This window comes from Lepisma saccharinum, chromosome 23 (genome assembly GCF_977018435.1).
Source record: "Lepisma saccharinum chromosome 23, izLepSacc3.1, whole genome shotgun sequence".
NCBI lineage: Eukaryota > Metazoa > Arthropoda > Insecta > Zygentoma > Lepismatidae > Lepisma > Lepisma saccharinum.
In genome coordinates this window covers 15,458,960-15,474,333 of record NC_139251.1, presented here as the reverse complement: position 1 = coordinate 15,474,333, position 15,374 = coordinate 15,458,960, and the positions used below count along the sequence as shown (strand labels likewise).

Below are 15,374 nucleotides of genomic sequence, written 5' to 3'. Positions count from 1 at the left end.
TTACGTAGCCATCGCAAGACTTGCCAAACGTCAGGGTCAATTTTTTTAACCGGGAAGGGGCATAATCTTTCTCCGTGGTAAACACCAAGGTCATTGCCTATTTAATGTAAAACCTCACTGCAGTACCATAGATATTATAATCTGGTCCCTGGCCAAAACCCGAACAAATTTTGAGGTAGACAAGTTTTCTCTTTTGATCCTGTTAGGGCATGCCTAAAGAAATGAAAAAATCTTGGGTAGACATCTGGCATACCGGGCCCAAGTTTTCTAGGGGCCCATAAATTCAAAATTGTTTTTTGACAACTTTGTGTTAAGATATGTTCATCAGGGTGGCTACAGACAAGCAGAAATGAAATTCCCTGACTTTTCCAGGTTTTCCAGGACAAAATTTAGATTTTTTCCTGATAATTATAAAGTACATTCATGGTTTTGCAAATAGAAATAAGAATATCATACAGATCCAGGTATATTAAGTACTTATATTAGCTTCCACGAAATTGACTTAATTTCTCTATGACTTGCATTCAAACTGCAAAACAGTAAATTTGGAAAATTATTGCTATTCACAAACTAGAGAGGAATTGTGGGATTTTTCTCATATGCAGCCAGTTTTTCAATAAAATATTTGATCATTTTTAAAGTTACGACTAAATGAGATTATAGTGAAATGATTAATGCAAAAAGGAATTTTGTAATTTTTAGCCTTTCTCGTTATTATATGTTGATATTTCCACTGAGGTTTGGAACCCCCTGCTTGCAAGAACCATGAGTGCAGACTCATTTTTCAGTGCACGAACCTACTTATCTTTTCTACGTAAAGCAAACAACTTAACCCTTGCACACAAGTGAAACAATTGAATCATACAAAACAAAGTGTCACATTTCTCTTACATTATCAATGGGATGTCTCATTCAGTACAAACATTCACAGTATATCCAAGTGAAATACCGTGAAACTGCCAACATGCATTTATACCATTATTACTGGTGAAAAGGGTATATATGTATTAAAAATTAAATGCAAGCAATTTATGGAAGGGGAATCTACTGCATTGTAAAGGTGCCTGATTTTGCTAATCAAATATTAAAACAGGAACACGATGTTGATAACAGCTTCCGAAAGTTTATGTACGAGGGACATCCAGGAAAAAGTTCCAATGGCACCTGTTCATGGCGCTAGTGGTCGGAACGTAACACACATATGCAGGCAGGAAGAAGTGTCATGTGGCTGTAATCTGGTGCAGTAAAACGCAGCCATTTTAGGACAGTTCTGGGTTAAAGGTGGCAGCTCTCATACAGTCTCCCACTGACTGTGAGGTACATGTGGTAATCAGATTTTTGCACACTCAGAATCCGGCATAGAGCCACCAGCAATCATGTGAGGTGTACAGACCTGACATCATGAGTGATAGTATGATCAGACAATGAAGGCCAATCCAATGTGCAAGACCCCATACAGCTGTGTACATGCAGGCCAGAACAGTAAGCTCACCAGTTATCATAGCCATTCTTTCTTTCTTATCTTTCTCTGTTTCCAGAAGTATATGATAGTGACCAATAATGTCTTTCTTTCGCGGAAATGGAGTAAAAGAACTAAGTGTTTCAATTATAGGTACATCTCGTCTTATTGTTGCATCAATAGCTACATTCTGCATCCACGATTACGCATTTTTCTTAATCGCATCACTTGATTTATAATATGCCATTATAATACTAATATTGAACTACCAAACCTGAAAATAAGAGAAAATATACACAATTTGTCACTTAATAAATAATCATTTAATAATTACTACATTAATTTACTAATTATTACATTAATAATGTCCTTTTCAAATGTTGTTTGTAGTATTTTTCGAAAGAGCCCCAAAAATAGTTGTTATTGATAATGTAGGATTATAAAAATTTAAAATTTATTTTGATGCTCTTTCCGATGAATCCTCACTGTTTGAACCCACCAACAGTCACACACACTGTATAATTAGCATAATCTGTAACTACATACAGATACAAATACACGTATCATTTTAAATAATGTTTTACTAAAAATATAAACACATCTTATTAGTAATTTTATCGTGAGCAATATTATAAAGATCTACTTTTTTAGTAGCTACAGGCTACAGTACCGTACATACAGTTCTTGTGACACACACTGAAATTGAAACGGGTTGGTGCGGGAAGTTTTTCTTAGAGCCACCTGTAATAATTATTTTTTAGTAATGAGGTCACAAAAGCTCATCATTTTCGACCACAGGAAATACAAAATTTTGCAAAAATGTTTTTAGTCATAACCCTACTGTACAGCCCTGGCCTTCCATGTACCCACTTTCATCTCTTTGTTCAACTGAAGAGATTTCTGGCAGGACAAGGTTTTGACAGCTACATTGCAGTACAGATAGTTCCAGTCTTTCCTGTCAGACACACATGCCATGGGGACATAAAATTTATTGTCATGCTACGACCAATGCCAGGACAACAGTGGCGATTATGCCGAAAATTAGATTAGGAGTCACTGTAACTAATGCTTTTAATTACTACTGATATTCTTGTTTTATTTATGCCTAATCGGTAGGGACCTTGATCTTTTATTTTCTTTCAAAATGGTGTTATTCGTTTTTTTATTTTTACTATTCAGTGTTATTTTCCCCAAAATTCACATTTTCATTTTAGAGCATTTTGTGGCATATACAGGGTGGGCCATATTGATGGGACACATTTCAAATGCATATGTGGAGCATGTAGGAAGCAACATTTATTACCAAATATATAGAAAACACTGCCAAACGGGAGTTTTGCACTGTGTTCAGTGTTTGAAGATTACATGAGATGGACACCACCTTGACAAGAACATGCTTTGGCTCTAACAGTCATGTTCAGCATATTTTGCGCAGGGTTTTGGCTGGAATGGCTGCTATCTCCCTTCAGATTTTGTCCTTCAGTTCATTGATGGTAGTGGGCCTTGTGGTATACACCTTGTCCTTTAGGTAACCCCACAGGAAGTAGTCCAGTGGAGTTAGATCCGGGGATCTGGTTGGCCAATGGACATCACCAAATCTCGAGATGAGCCGTCCCTGGAAGTGTCATTGAAGGGTTGTCATTGACACTACTGCTGTATGAGTAGTGGCACCATCCTGCTGCAGCCACATGTCCCTTAGGCCAAGCCGTCTCATTTCGGGTATGAAGAATGTTTTCTTAGGCACTTAATCTGCTGTCTTTCACGGCACTTCACATCCATGTTTTCACGCTACAATTTCAAAATTTGAATTATGTGAAGCCTTTCCAGAAATCTCAGGGAGGGAAGTGCCCTTTGGGGGAAGGGGGGACAAGGTGTACACCACAAGGCCCACTACCATTAATGAACTGAAGGACAAAATCTGAAGGGAGATAGCAGCCATTCCAGCCAAAACCCTGCGCAAAACTATGCTGAACATGACTGTTAGAGCCAAAGCATGTTCTCGTCAAGGTGGTGTCCATCTCATGTAATCTTCAAACACTGAACACAGTGCAAAACTCCCGTCCTTTGGCAGTGTTTTCTATATATTTGGTAATAAATGTTGTTTCCTACATGCTTCACATATGCATTTGAAATGTGTCCCATCAATATGGCCCACCCTGTATAACTAAAATTATACCTTCATGGTGTTTTTATACTATTGCATTACATTGTAGGTCACATGGGGTACATCTGTTGAGAGAGTTTGATACATTGGAAGTTATTTTGGGAAAGTTATTTTCCATACCCCTTTCTTACTTTTAAAGTAAGGGTTTTAGATAAGGGAATTTTCCCCATATATAATGAAGGGTGCAAAATGTTCTAGATACACAAATATGGCACATTTTGTTTCTTTAAGCCTAAAAAAGACAAGAATGCTTAATTTCGAGGTATTTTTCGTTGTTTAAGCACATTCTTAAAATTTGCGAAAAATGCCAACAATTCATTTTAGTATGCCAAATTCTCGTTATTTCAAATGGGTGAAAAATGTGTCCACACATCACTGCCCATTCATAAACACTACCTCGCAGCAATTAACATTTTTCATTATTATTGCATTTGCGAAAAATCAAGGTCCCTACTAATTGGAACTTACTTTAGGATGCCTCTCGTAGACGAAAAGTGAAAATTTAGCAGATCTGGTCGAGAAAAGTCAATTACTGAAGAAAGTGATCTGCTTTTAGGATTGAATGATTCTAGTAATTATGATATTAAAATATTTACATATTTATTATTATAATTTTATTTCATAATATTGGACATTCCACGAGTTAAACAGGACCAAAACGAGTGTTCCAGAAAAGTTTAGGCTGGGAGCATCATGCACTTGTCCAATTTATATAATGTTTACCAATGCAGATTTCTGTTTTACAATTTCGTGACATTATTCAACATCCTGATTTGTTGGATTCTTCTTGGCATGGAATTGCAGTTCCATGTCATTGTAAACGAATGTTATCTTGTGCAAACCCAGTATTACGCCTGGATGATGAAAGAAAACCTTCGTACGCTTTTCTAAATTGAACAAGATTAAGTGAGTCAGAAGAGTAAAAAAAATCCAGCAGCATATTTGCAGTGGTGCAGGAGACTAAGGCTTCATTTTTTGTTGGATATTGCATCCGACAAACGTTGTAAATGATTAAAAAATGTTATACTGGAACATCCAAGAAACATCGGATTCATGAGAGTGCAATGCATGTGATTCTTGTCGGATGTTGCAGAATGACAAGTATCGAACAGCAAACTGTTCGACAAAAATTGCATGCATATAAGGAGCCAAAATATTTCTTCAAGGAAATGTTGTACCACACGAGACAAACTCGGATGTACGAGTCTCGTACAAGGCTGTGTTTATGCATGGAATTTTTGTCAGATGTTGCATTTTCATGTTCCTTCAGAATGTCCAACAAAATGCCATGCTACGATGTCCAACAACTATCGGACAGTGCCACAGTGGTAATGCCCCTCCCCCCCATCTGTTGGCTGTTCTGTCCCCTTAGGCCTACTACTTCCATACAGACAAGAAAAATGATAATTCAATGCAGTTTCCACGTGATATTTAGAGGCTTATCAATTTTTCTGCCCCTCCAGAAATTTCTCTCCCCCCCTCCCATCACTGGTTTCTGTTCTGACACTGTGGTTGTGTTGTGCATAAAAGGGGACTAAAAGTTGAGGCCGATATTTAGCAACAGGATTTCCTGTTCCCATGCAGCACTACATAACATCATCTTTCAAGCAAATGCCTGACACATTCATACCATCGCATCAAATAAAAAAAAAAGTCAATAAAGGCAAAATTCCCTGACCTTTTTTGACCTCACAAATTCCCTGACTTTTCCCAGTTTTCCAGGTCTGTCGCCGCCCTGATTCTGTTCAGAATTGAAAACTGAACAAAAAATATTCTTAGGTTTTTTTTTTTCATATTTTGCACTGTTATTGAGATATATCCAGTCAAAGAATTCTGTACCCTTTCTGCAAGGATTCTAAGCAATTATTTTATATTGCCAGATCCTGGTCATAAGACCCGCAGAAATTTTGAGGTCAACGAGTTTTCTCTTTTGATACTGCTAGGGCATTCCTAAAGAAAGGGGAAAATCTTGGGTAGACATCTAGCATACCGGGCCTAAGTTTTCTAGGGACCCATAAATTAAAAATGGCTGCTGCTTCACCACGCACCAACAAATTCAATCGATCATAATTCCTTTAAAATTTCGATTTTGACAATTTTGCATAGATACATATTTTCTTCAGAATTGAAAACTGAACAAAAAATATTCTTACAGTTTTTTTCATATCTTGCACTGTTATGGAGATATATCCAGTGAAAGAATTCCGTACCCTTTTCTGCGAGGATTCTAAGCAATATTTTACACTTTGACATTTCGGCATATAAAGGCAAATAATTACTGCCCGTGATACTTTGTTCATGTCTACTATTGTGGTGCATGGCCTGTGTGACGTTATACATCAAAGAAGAAGACATTAACAAAGAACTTCGACCAAGTCTCCTCATCTCCTTCAGTAGTTTGTTGGGTTCTTGAATGAAGGGAAGACATGTGTATGGAGGATGCCTTCATTTTGAGGCATTCAATCATAGGTAAAATACTAGGTGTTTTGCTGGACAATGTGTCAAAAGAAGGTACATGGCGTCAGGAATCCAAGATGGCCTCCACGGAGGTTCTGAGCATAAAATACTGTCCATATCCTGGTTTTCAGTTTATTTATCAGATTTTTCCAGAGGTATTATCTATTAATAAATAGCAAGTGAAAATATATTATCATTTTTGTAACTACAGTATTTTCTTTTTTTTTTTTACATAAAGCTACAGTACAGCATGTTATTGTATTTTATTTTCTCGCTGATATTGCTTTTGTGAATTGTCAGTATATAGTGTTAATAACTTTTTAATAATATTGCTAATAACATCAAGAAATACAAACTTGGAAGAAAATACTTTGGAGACTAGCTACACTACTTAAATTTGACCAATACGAAAGAACAACAATTCACATTTTTTCTTTCTCTCCCCATTTCGGTACTAGTTTCGTATAGTGGAGACACCTAGAAATCATTTATTTCACACTTTTTTACATTGCTAACATACAATTCTGCATTGCGGAACATTTCCTTAGGTGTAATAATGAATTTCTAATGAAAATAATGTCTATTTCTTACATTTACAAGTACTTAATGTTCTTCCTTTTCTCGGTTCTCTAACACACAATATGGCGATAGGGTACTGGTTCATCACCCAATGTGGCAGTGTTTTGTCGATTTGGCTTGTGAATTCAGTGTTTCAATCTCATTCACCGAAAAATATCTACTTTCGTGGCCAGATTGGAAATTATGCTAATTTCTCGTTAGTCCCACGAACCATCGACGTTAGCCCCATAAACCATCAACGTTAGCCCCATAAACCATCAACGTTAGCCCCACAAACCATTGACGTTAGCTCGGTAACGGTTCCGATTGTTTTCCAATTTCTCCTAGCACAAAGACTAATTATCGTAGAATTTTGGAAATCATTGTCACACGAAATCTGAACCTTCCTTAAAGTAATGAGCACTGTTTGGACTCGATAAAAGTTATTTATGTTGAAAAAAAACTTGAAAATTACCTTACGCACTTCTCATGGACAAGATATTCTCCATCGACAAGTGAAGTAAATATCGTAGAAGCGTGGGAATGAATGTAGAAGTAAATCGGAACCTTAGTAGAATGCATTTAGGGACTTTATTTTAATGCTAGGGGAACCAAACCTAGCCTGCCTAACCTAACCACGGAAGCATATATTGAACAATTGCTACCACGGTAAAAATTTACTATCCTTTGGACACCTCTAATTTTTTCGTTTCGTCAATTTTTAACATTCGTACTTACGTATCTGCTTCGCGGAACATTCCTGAAGGTGTATCAACGTTGTTTTGATGAAATTAATTGCAATTTTTCACATTACCAGTACGTCTTTCTGGTAGGCCTTTTCGCTTGCCTGAGACACAATATGGTGAGTACACCTTCCTATATAATCGCTCGTCGTGCTTGTCTTTTGTCAAATTTTTGACATTCGTACTTACGTATCTGCTTCGCGGAACATTCCTGAAGGTGTATTGACGTTGTTTTGATGAAAGTAGGAGCAATTTTTCACATTACCAGTACTTCTTTCTCCTAGCCTTTCCGCTTGCCTCACACACAATATGGCGCGTACACCTTCCTACATAATGACGCATCGGGCTTGTCTTTTCTCGATTTTCAATTGTTATGCAGTGTTTCAACATTCGGAACCCAAGAAATGCCCGTGAACAAAGTTCATCAGATCTATTTCTTTTTCATTTTTTTTTTCGCGTTGTTTTACGAAGAAAATTGTAATCTTTCGTGGTGCTATCCGTGAATCCTTTTTGGGGCTATCCGTCCTGGAATAAGTGGGAAACATCTAGAAATTGCAAAATACGCGAAAATAAGGCATTAGTTTTCGGAATGGAAACTGTCGATTTTCGCGAATTTTTTTGTTTCACAATCAAATACATATATATTCCTGATACTACCACGACACCAAATTTTAACTATGTTTGCCTAACCTAACCGAACTAACCTAATCACGTGCCAATGGTTCGTGGGGCTAGCGCCAATGGTTTGCAATTATTTCCAATTTCTAGATCCTGATACTAACACAACACCACATTTTAACTATGTTTCCTAACCTAACCACGCGCCAATGGTTCGTGGGGCTAGCGCCAATGGTTCGCAATTATTTCCAATTTCTGGATCCTGATACTAACACGAAACCAAATTTTAACTATGTTTCCTAACCTAACAGAACTAACATATCCACGTGCCAATGGTTCGTGGGGCTAGCACCAATGGTTTCCTTTCTTCACGACCCCGTGTTCATTTAGAAAATCCACTGGATCCTCCACACCAGATACAAACTTCACCACGCATCCAGGACATGTCATCCTTCTAACTCTCGTTTAAAACGCAGACAGTTCGAAACACTGGATACCCAATGAAAATGAACAAAACACAATCACGACGCGTGATGGTGTACGAAGGTGTACGCGCCAAACGCTATTCTCCGTTGGAGAATTAATTTTCAACAAACAACATGAATTTCAGCTATGAAACATTCCCACATCACACAAAACACCTTTCCGATGTTCGACAATGCTACAGGAACTTATTACGGTAAGTAGTTTCTTCTGTAAAAATAAATAAATGTGTCCAAAGGATAGTAAACAAGTACCAAAAAAAATCAATCGGCTTTTTTTTCAAATTTCCAGACGTGATCCCGGTATTTTACAACAGATTCGTGATTAGGAGGCCAAAATTAGTTAGTATACAGAAAATTAACAAAATTGGAGACTCTCTATATTGTCAATTCGCTCCAAACACATTTCCAAGAACTTCCTAAAGTATAATAAACTCATTTCGGTAAGTACTTTCTCCTGTAAAATTGAAGAAATATGTTTCGCGGAAACGAAAATTTTACCGAAATAAAATGTTACAAACATAATGAACAGATTAGAATCCATCAATCTGAGTTGGGGATTGTAAATTTGTAATTTCAAATGTTTGAATGTAAGAAATAGGGAATGGTGCTGGTAATGTGTTTATAACCCCATCTGAAGAGTTTGGTTGCAATTGTCAGAATAATCAGTGAATTTCTTATTTAATTATGGAAAATAATAATTAAAAACAGTATAAATCTGATATTCCCCAGACACCTATAACTTCTTCGTTTTGTCAATTTTTGACATTTGAACTTACCTATCTGCCTCGCGGAACATTCTTTAAGGTGTATTCACGTTTTTCGTCGCGGAATCGGTGGGAAATATAAACTAAAGAAATATTTTTGTTTGAAATTTTTGAGTCGAAATTTCCCACCGTTTCCAGGCTCCGCCCCTGGGGTAATTGACCTACGGCCCCCAACCGCTAACGCAGTCCCGCCTCCGCTCCGGCTCCCCAGCTTTATCTATAGAGTCCCTGTTATAGGCTTGTTAGAAATTGGTCGGAGTCACCTGACCCCAAATGAGCCCCAAACTTTTAAATTAGAAGAAATCCGTTACATCATACAAAACACCTTCCAGATGTTAGACAATGCTACAGGAAGTTATTACCGTAAGTAGTTTCTTCTGTAAAAATGAAGAAATCTGCCCGGGGTATATCTGATTAGTACCTTAAAAACTATGACAGCAACTAACCGAACTTACAAGATAGATTATTTTTGATCCAAGGCTCTGTGCAACATTCACCAATTGAGCATGTCATTTGGTTCCATCCTGTCAGCAACACCGAAATCAAAACCATGCCGCCTGCTGCTCCAATTGTAATAGGTTCAATACCCAATGTCCCTCTGATTGAAATACAGAAAACTTGAACCAGATATAATACTAAAATTGTCCAACTATTCATCCTGAAGTGATATTGCAATGAACTTTGCACTATTTAGTGTTTACTTTCAACGAATGTAACTTCCTTGATTGTACTTTTTTTGATGCCGAGTGAACTGTATTGACTAGATGATTAAAACAGGAATATGAATAATAGGATATGTTTGAGGTAATCTTGAATTATTACTGATAAAAATTGACAAGTCTGACACATAAATAACCAAAAATGTTCATAAAATCATAAGATAACACGGAGTCGGCAAAGTAATTGCAATAGATCGAGTTTATTGAACTAATTCGATGATCGTGTTTCTTTATGTTAAAAATATATTATGAACACAATGAATAGAACTGTTATAACTGCTTCGCTTACGATTGTTAAAGGCAAAACGTTTTTGCACAAATATGCAGAGCACACGAAATAATCAGGTGGCACAACACCAGTTTTTCAAATTTTGTGTTGCTCCTAATTGTCCTACCCCGCATGACTGTCCCAGCTTACGCTAATTAACGTTATTTAGCGCTTATATTATTAAGTAATTCCTATAAAAAAGGCATATATTTTTCTAAATTATATGATTTATTATTATTACTATTATTATTCCACACTTGCTGTTCGGTGTGGGCTTATTTAACACTAATCTATCCTGTCCATTGTTGTTTCGCTTGTTTCGGGTTTTCATTATCGCACAACGTTAGAACAACATTGTGTTCTGACGACAGACGAGAAATCTTTATGTTGTTAGATTTGGTTTCCTTAGCATAAATACACTGAAAATGTATTATTCATGCTAACAGAACTAAACGTAACTAGCCTAACCTAACAATTTAGGCATTTCTCTGTTTTCCGAACGTTGTGCAATAAGACAGTCCATATTACACCAATGTCATATATGAGCAATTCTACATTACAGTTTACATTGATTGATTGATTGGTTGATTTGCTTGATTTAATTTCTCTTCTTGTGCCACTTTTGGCTAATTTGCGAAGATTGGGATGAGTGATGACATGATGAAATTGATGAATGGACACTCACAAACATCCATACCCAAGACGGGATTCGAACCCAGGAACCTAACATCGTAGCATCATAGCATGATCATAGGTAGCATGATATAATAATATAATATAATAATAATAATAATAATAATAATAATAATAATAATAATAATAATAATATAATATTTTATTGTCATTAAGCTTGCACAGCAATAGACAACGTCAAGAATAAAATACATGTGAAATATATTATAAAATAATATAAAATTATAACCCATTTTATGTTTAAGTTGCACTAAAATACAATATTTTTAATTTCAAGAAATTCTTGAGTTGAGTACAATGGTGTAGCAACTAACCAGGCATACAGTTTATGTTTAAATACATTCATAGGCATATTTGTCACATCAAGAGGTAGCTTATTAAATAGTCTTAATCCTAGAGCTTCATAACTATTCACGGATTTTGAGAGTCTATGATAGGGTATATTTATACGCCTGCTGTTTCTTGTAATATAGGAATGTACATCTTGTCTACTTTGTAGCTGTGGCAAATTTTTCTTTACATACAACAGCACAGTGTAAATATATAGATTTATCACAGTTATAAATTTTAACTTAATGAACAGTGGCTTACAATGAACTAATTTGTGTGAGTTGGTAATTATTCTCACAGTTTTTTTCTGCAGTATTAAAATTTCTTGTACATAACTGCAGTTCCCCCAAAGTAAAATTCCATATGAAATAATGCTTTGAAAGAAAGCGAAGTAAGCTGATCTTACGTAATCTTCAGGTACATGACTGTTTAGATTCCTTAACAAATATATAACCCTGGAGAGCTTGGCAGTTATGTATTTAATATGTGGTTCCCATGATAATTTATTATCAATGACAATACCTAGAAATTTCACATTGTCTGAACTATTATCGATCGGGATGCCTCTAAGACTGAAAAACATATGCTGGGTTTTACTTTCATTCAGCAAAAAACCATTAGCTCTGAACCATAAAGAAGATTGATACAGGGTATTATCAGTTATGCCTTTAAGAGTGTTAAAGTCAGAGCTGGCATTAAAGAAGGTAGTATCATCTGCATATAGTATTGTGTGAGCAGTGACGCAAAATGGTAAATCATTCATCATGAGAGCAAACAATAAAGGCCCAAGAACCGAACCTTGAGGTACACCGCATTTGACCTCAGCTACATTGGCCCTCTCCATTCCTATGCAGACAATTTGTTTACGGTTTATAGTTTAAGATCTGTACCACCAATGCCATAGTATTTAATCTTTTTTAAAAGTGAAGTGTGTTCTACACAATCAAAAGCCCTGCTCAGGTCACAGAAAGAGGCCTGAGCAAAGTCCTTGGTTTCAAAAGCCTTAAGTACATTTTTGACTAGAGTCCATGGCATCAATTGTTGACTTACCCTTCCTGAAACCAAAATGTGATTTGCAAATTAAGTTATTATGGTCCAAGTAATTGCATAATTGGGAATGCATAACCACTCCGCCATGGGGGGCCAGCTATATAGTTTATATTGTAGAAACCATAAAAACCGTATTTGCTTTGAAAATTCTGAGTTTTTCTTATTAGATGAATCAATCATATATCTACATTTCATAAATAAAAATTTGTCTGCCTGAATTTGTGAACTTATCTTCCACAACAAATAGGGATATTACATTGTTAGCTGATGTATAGGGATCATTCCATGTGAAATCAACAATGTCCTCAAACTTACATTTTTTGATTCATTTGAAATATGGAAGGACCACCTCTCTAGCTTTCTTAAACACGTCGTAGGTTTATGGGTGCAGCAACACACGCCTTCCGTCTGTCCATATCCTGATCAAGATCTATCCACATATTTCCATCCCTACCGATTTCCTTTAGGTCCATTTCAAAGTTATCTCTCCATCTGTCTTGGCCTTCCTTATGGTCTCTTACCATCAGGTTTCCCAACAAGAATCTTGTAAATTCTTCTTTCCTCTCCCATTCATGCCACATGGTCTGCCCACCTAAGTCTTCTTGATTTAATCATGCTAATAATATCTGGACATGAATACATATTGGGGTGGGGGCACAATCTTTCTCCACGGTAAACACCAAGGTTATTGCCTATTCAATGTAAAATCTCACTGCAGTACCATAGACCTTATGCTATCCTATATACCACAGACAAATTGTCTGTGCCCATAAGATGAGAAATTTGAAATCTGATTAATTTTTACTTTTCCTGTAATTATATAAAAGGGCCTCCCCGATGGTGTATCGTTGCCTTGTAATCAAGGAGTCTCGGGTTCGATACCCAGTGGAGGCACATAGTTCGGATCCCACTTAAAACTGTAGGTCCAGTCCCAATTAGCCTTACTGTGCATAAAGTGGACTTAAAACACAAAATTAATCAATCAACAAGAATACAAATTATGTAACCTTCTCCACTCACCTGTCTCCTCATCCCTTTTAGGTTCAAATATTATTCTAAGGATTTTTTTCTCAAATACTCTTAATTTATGTTCCCATTTCAATGTAAGGAACCAGTTTTACATCCATATAATACTACAGTAACTTTAGTTTCTTAGATATTATACGAGAAGATAAGAGTTTAGACAGTGGCGTGGCGTGACTTTTAAAAAGTGTTACCCGCTATCAATCAGTATGACAATTATGCCTGCTAGATATTATTACACTCCTCCACACACCTTTTGGTAAAGAAAACATGTCTTCGAGCTAGATATTTGTTCATTTCGTTCTTGTTTTGCAACCAGCACAGTGATTTAGCCACAAACACTCCTAGAAAGAACTACCACTCATGAGACAGTTACCACGAAAATCCAATGAATAGTGGTAGACCCTTGTCAATGCTTCATCTGTCTCAGTTTCTTTGCAATGAGCTGGGAAGGGAAGAAGAAGAACCACACTTTTCTCAGGCCAGTTTGACGTTTGTGTGGTGAGCACTGAGCAGACGACAGAACTCCGCTCCTTTGTGGAAAGGAAGCCCAGCTGTATACATACTACTGTTGCCAACTTAGTATTTTGGAGCAAGGTTTGTCCAAATCACGAATCACACCAAGGAACTATATTTTCATCTATTACCTAACTGGTCTCAGTTGTATTAAATCCAGCCTTGACTTTGCAGTCTACCTCTAGTTGCTTCACAGAAATTGTATTCCTATTTTAGGAGGGATTTAGCTCTTTTCTGCCAATTAGATGTGACAACACTGGCTGCCCCGGTAGGTCTGAATGGGAACAGGGCCCCTTAACAGGCATATGAATAACCCCATAAAGTCCTTCCCCGCTCCTTCCTTTCATTGGCACCCTCTTCTCCCTTGTTGCCTCTTCAGGGTAGCAGAACAGTCTCCCTCTTCGCTTCTGTCGCCTGCAGAAAAAAATGTCCTACGCAATATCTACTTGACAGGAACGGTGTTCATTAACGTATTTAACAATGTTGTCATTTTATTGAAACAACTTTTTAATTCTTTACATTTTGCTGTTACCTGTGGTAACACCGGCTACACCTCTGAGTTTAGAAGAGAAAAGTAACATGCATTTCCTGATTGAAGCCTTTTCTTTATTTCTTCTTTAATATGATTTTAATTTGTTAGTATTGCTCATAAATACTTGAATTTGGAAATTGGTTCAAATGAGTTATCAATATTAGATTTTGATTATTACCTAATAGTTGGTTTCAGTCTGAGGACAAGAAATTGAAACCGCTTGGCATCAGAAGAAGTGTGCAGCAGGGGTATTCTGCCACAAAAGAAGTGATGTAAGTGAGGTGTTAAAAAGAAATTTTATAAAGAATATGGAGGACAGAATAAAGAAAATATGCACGAAGGAATGTGAAAAAGAAGGCAAAATAAATAGCCAATGGAAACAGCTGGAAAAGAATGGCTATGAGAAGCAGGATAGACTGGACATAAATAGAAGAAGGAAGAAAAGGGGAAGGGGAGAATTGGAAGAGAAAGAAAAAAAGGAAGAGAAAGAAAAAGAGAGAAGGTTTGGAATATGGAGTATGGGGAAGACCACAGAAAAGATATGCAAAGTGCTTAGGAAAGCGGGCATGAAAACTTACAGGAAGGGAGGGAGAAGCATCTTAGGAATAGCAAAGAATGCAAACAAGAAAAAGGAAAACAGAGAAGAGGAAGAGGAAGGGATTATCTACGAAGTGAAATGTAAAGAATGTACATAGGAGAAACGAAAGAGGCTGAAAGACAGGTTGAAACAACATAGGGATGATGTACGACTTAAGAGAGAGAGAAATGCGATATTTAAACACACAAGAGAAACCGGACATGACATAGAGTGGGATGAGGCTAAGCAGATAGGAAGGGAGAAGAGAATGCTAGTGATAAAATGGAAGGAGGCCAAGGAAATAGAGAAGAAAGGTGAAGAAGACACAATGAACTGGAATGGGGGACTGTCTGAAGATACCTTCCACGTATCTACATGAAATAAAACTAGCATCTCTGGGTATGACGCCATATTGTCT

The 15,374-nt window shown here is 36.8% G+C and overlaps 1 protein-coding gene across 1 annotated transcript in view; it reads right to left on the bottom strand.

The window, feature by feature from the left end:
• Positions 1-10,229, bottom strand: part of LOC146005413 (torsin-1A-like) — a 65,848-nt gene extending 55,619 nt beyond the window's left edge. The window contains exon 1 of the mRNA XM_083144654.1: positions 9,704-10,229. Coding sequence (XP_083000780.1) covers positions 9,704-9,905 — 202 coding nt within the window. The 5' untranslated portion in view covers positions 9,906-10,229. The remainder of the gene's footprint in view (positions 1-9,703) is intronic.
• Between the last annotated feature and the right edge of the window lie 5,145 nt (positions 10,230-15,374).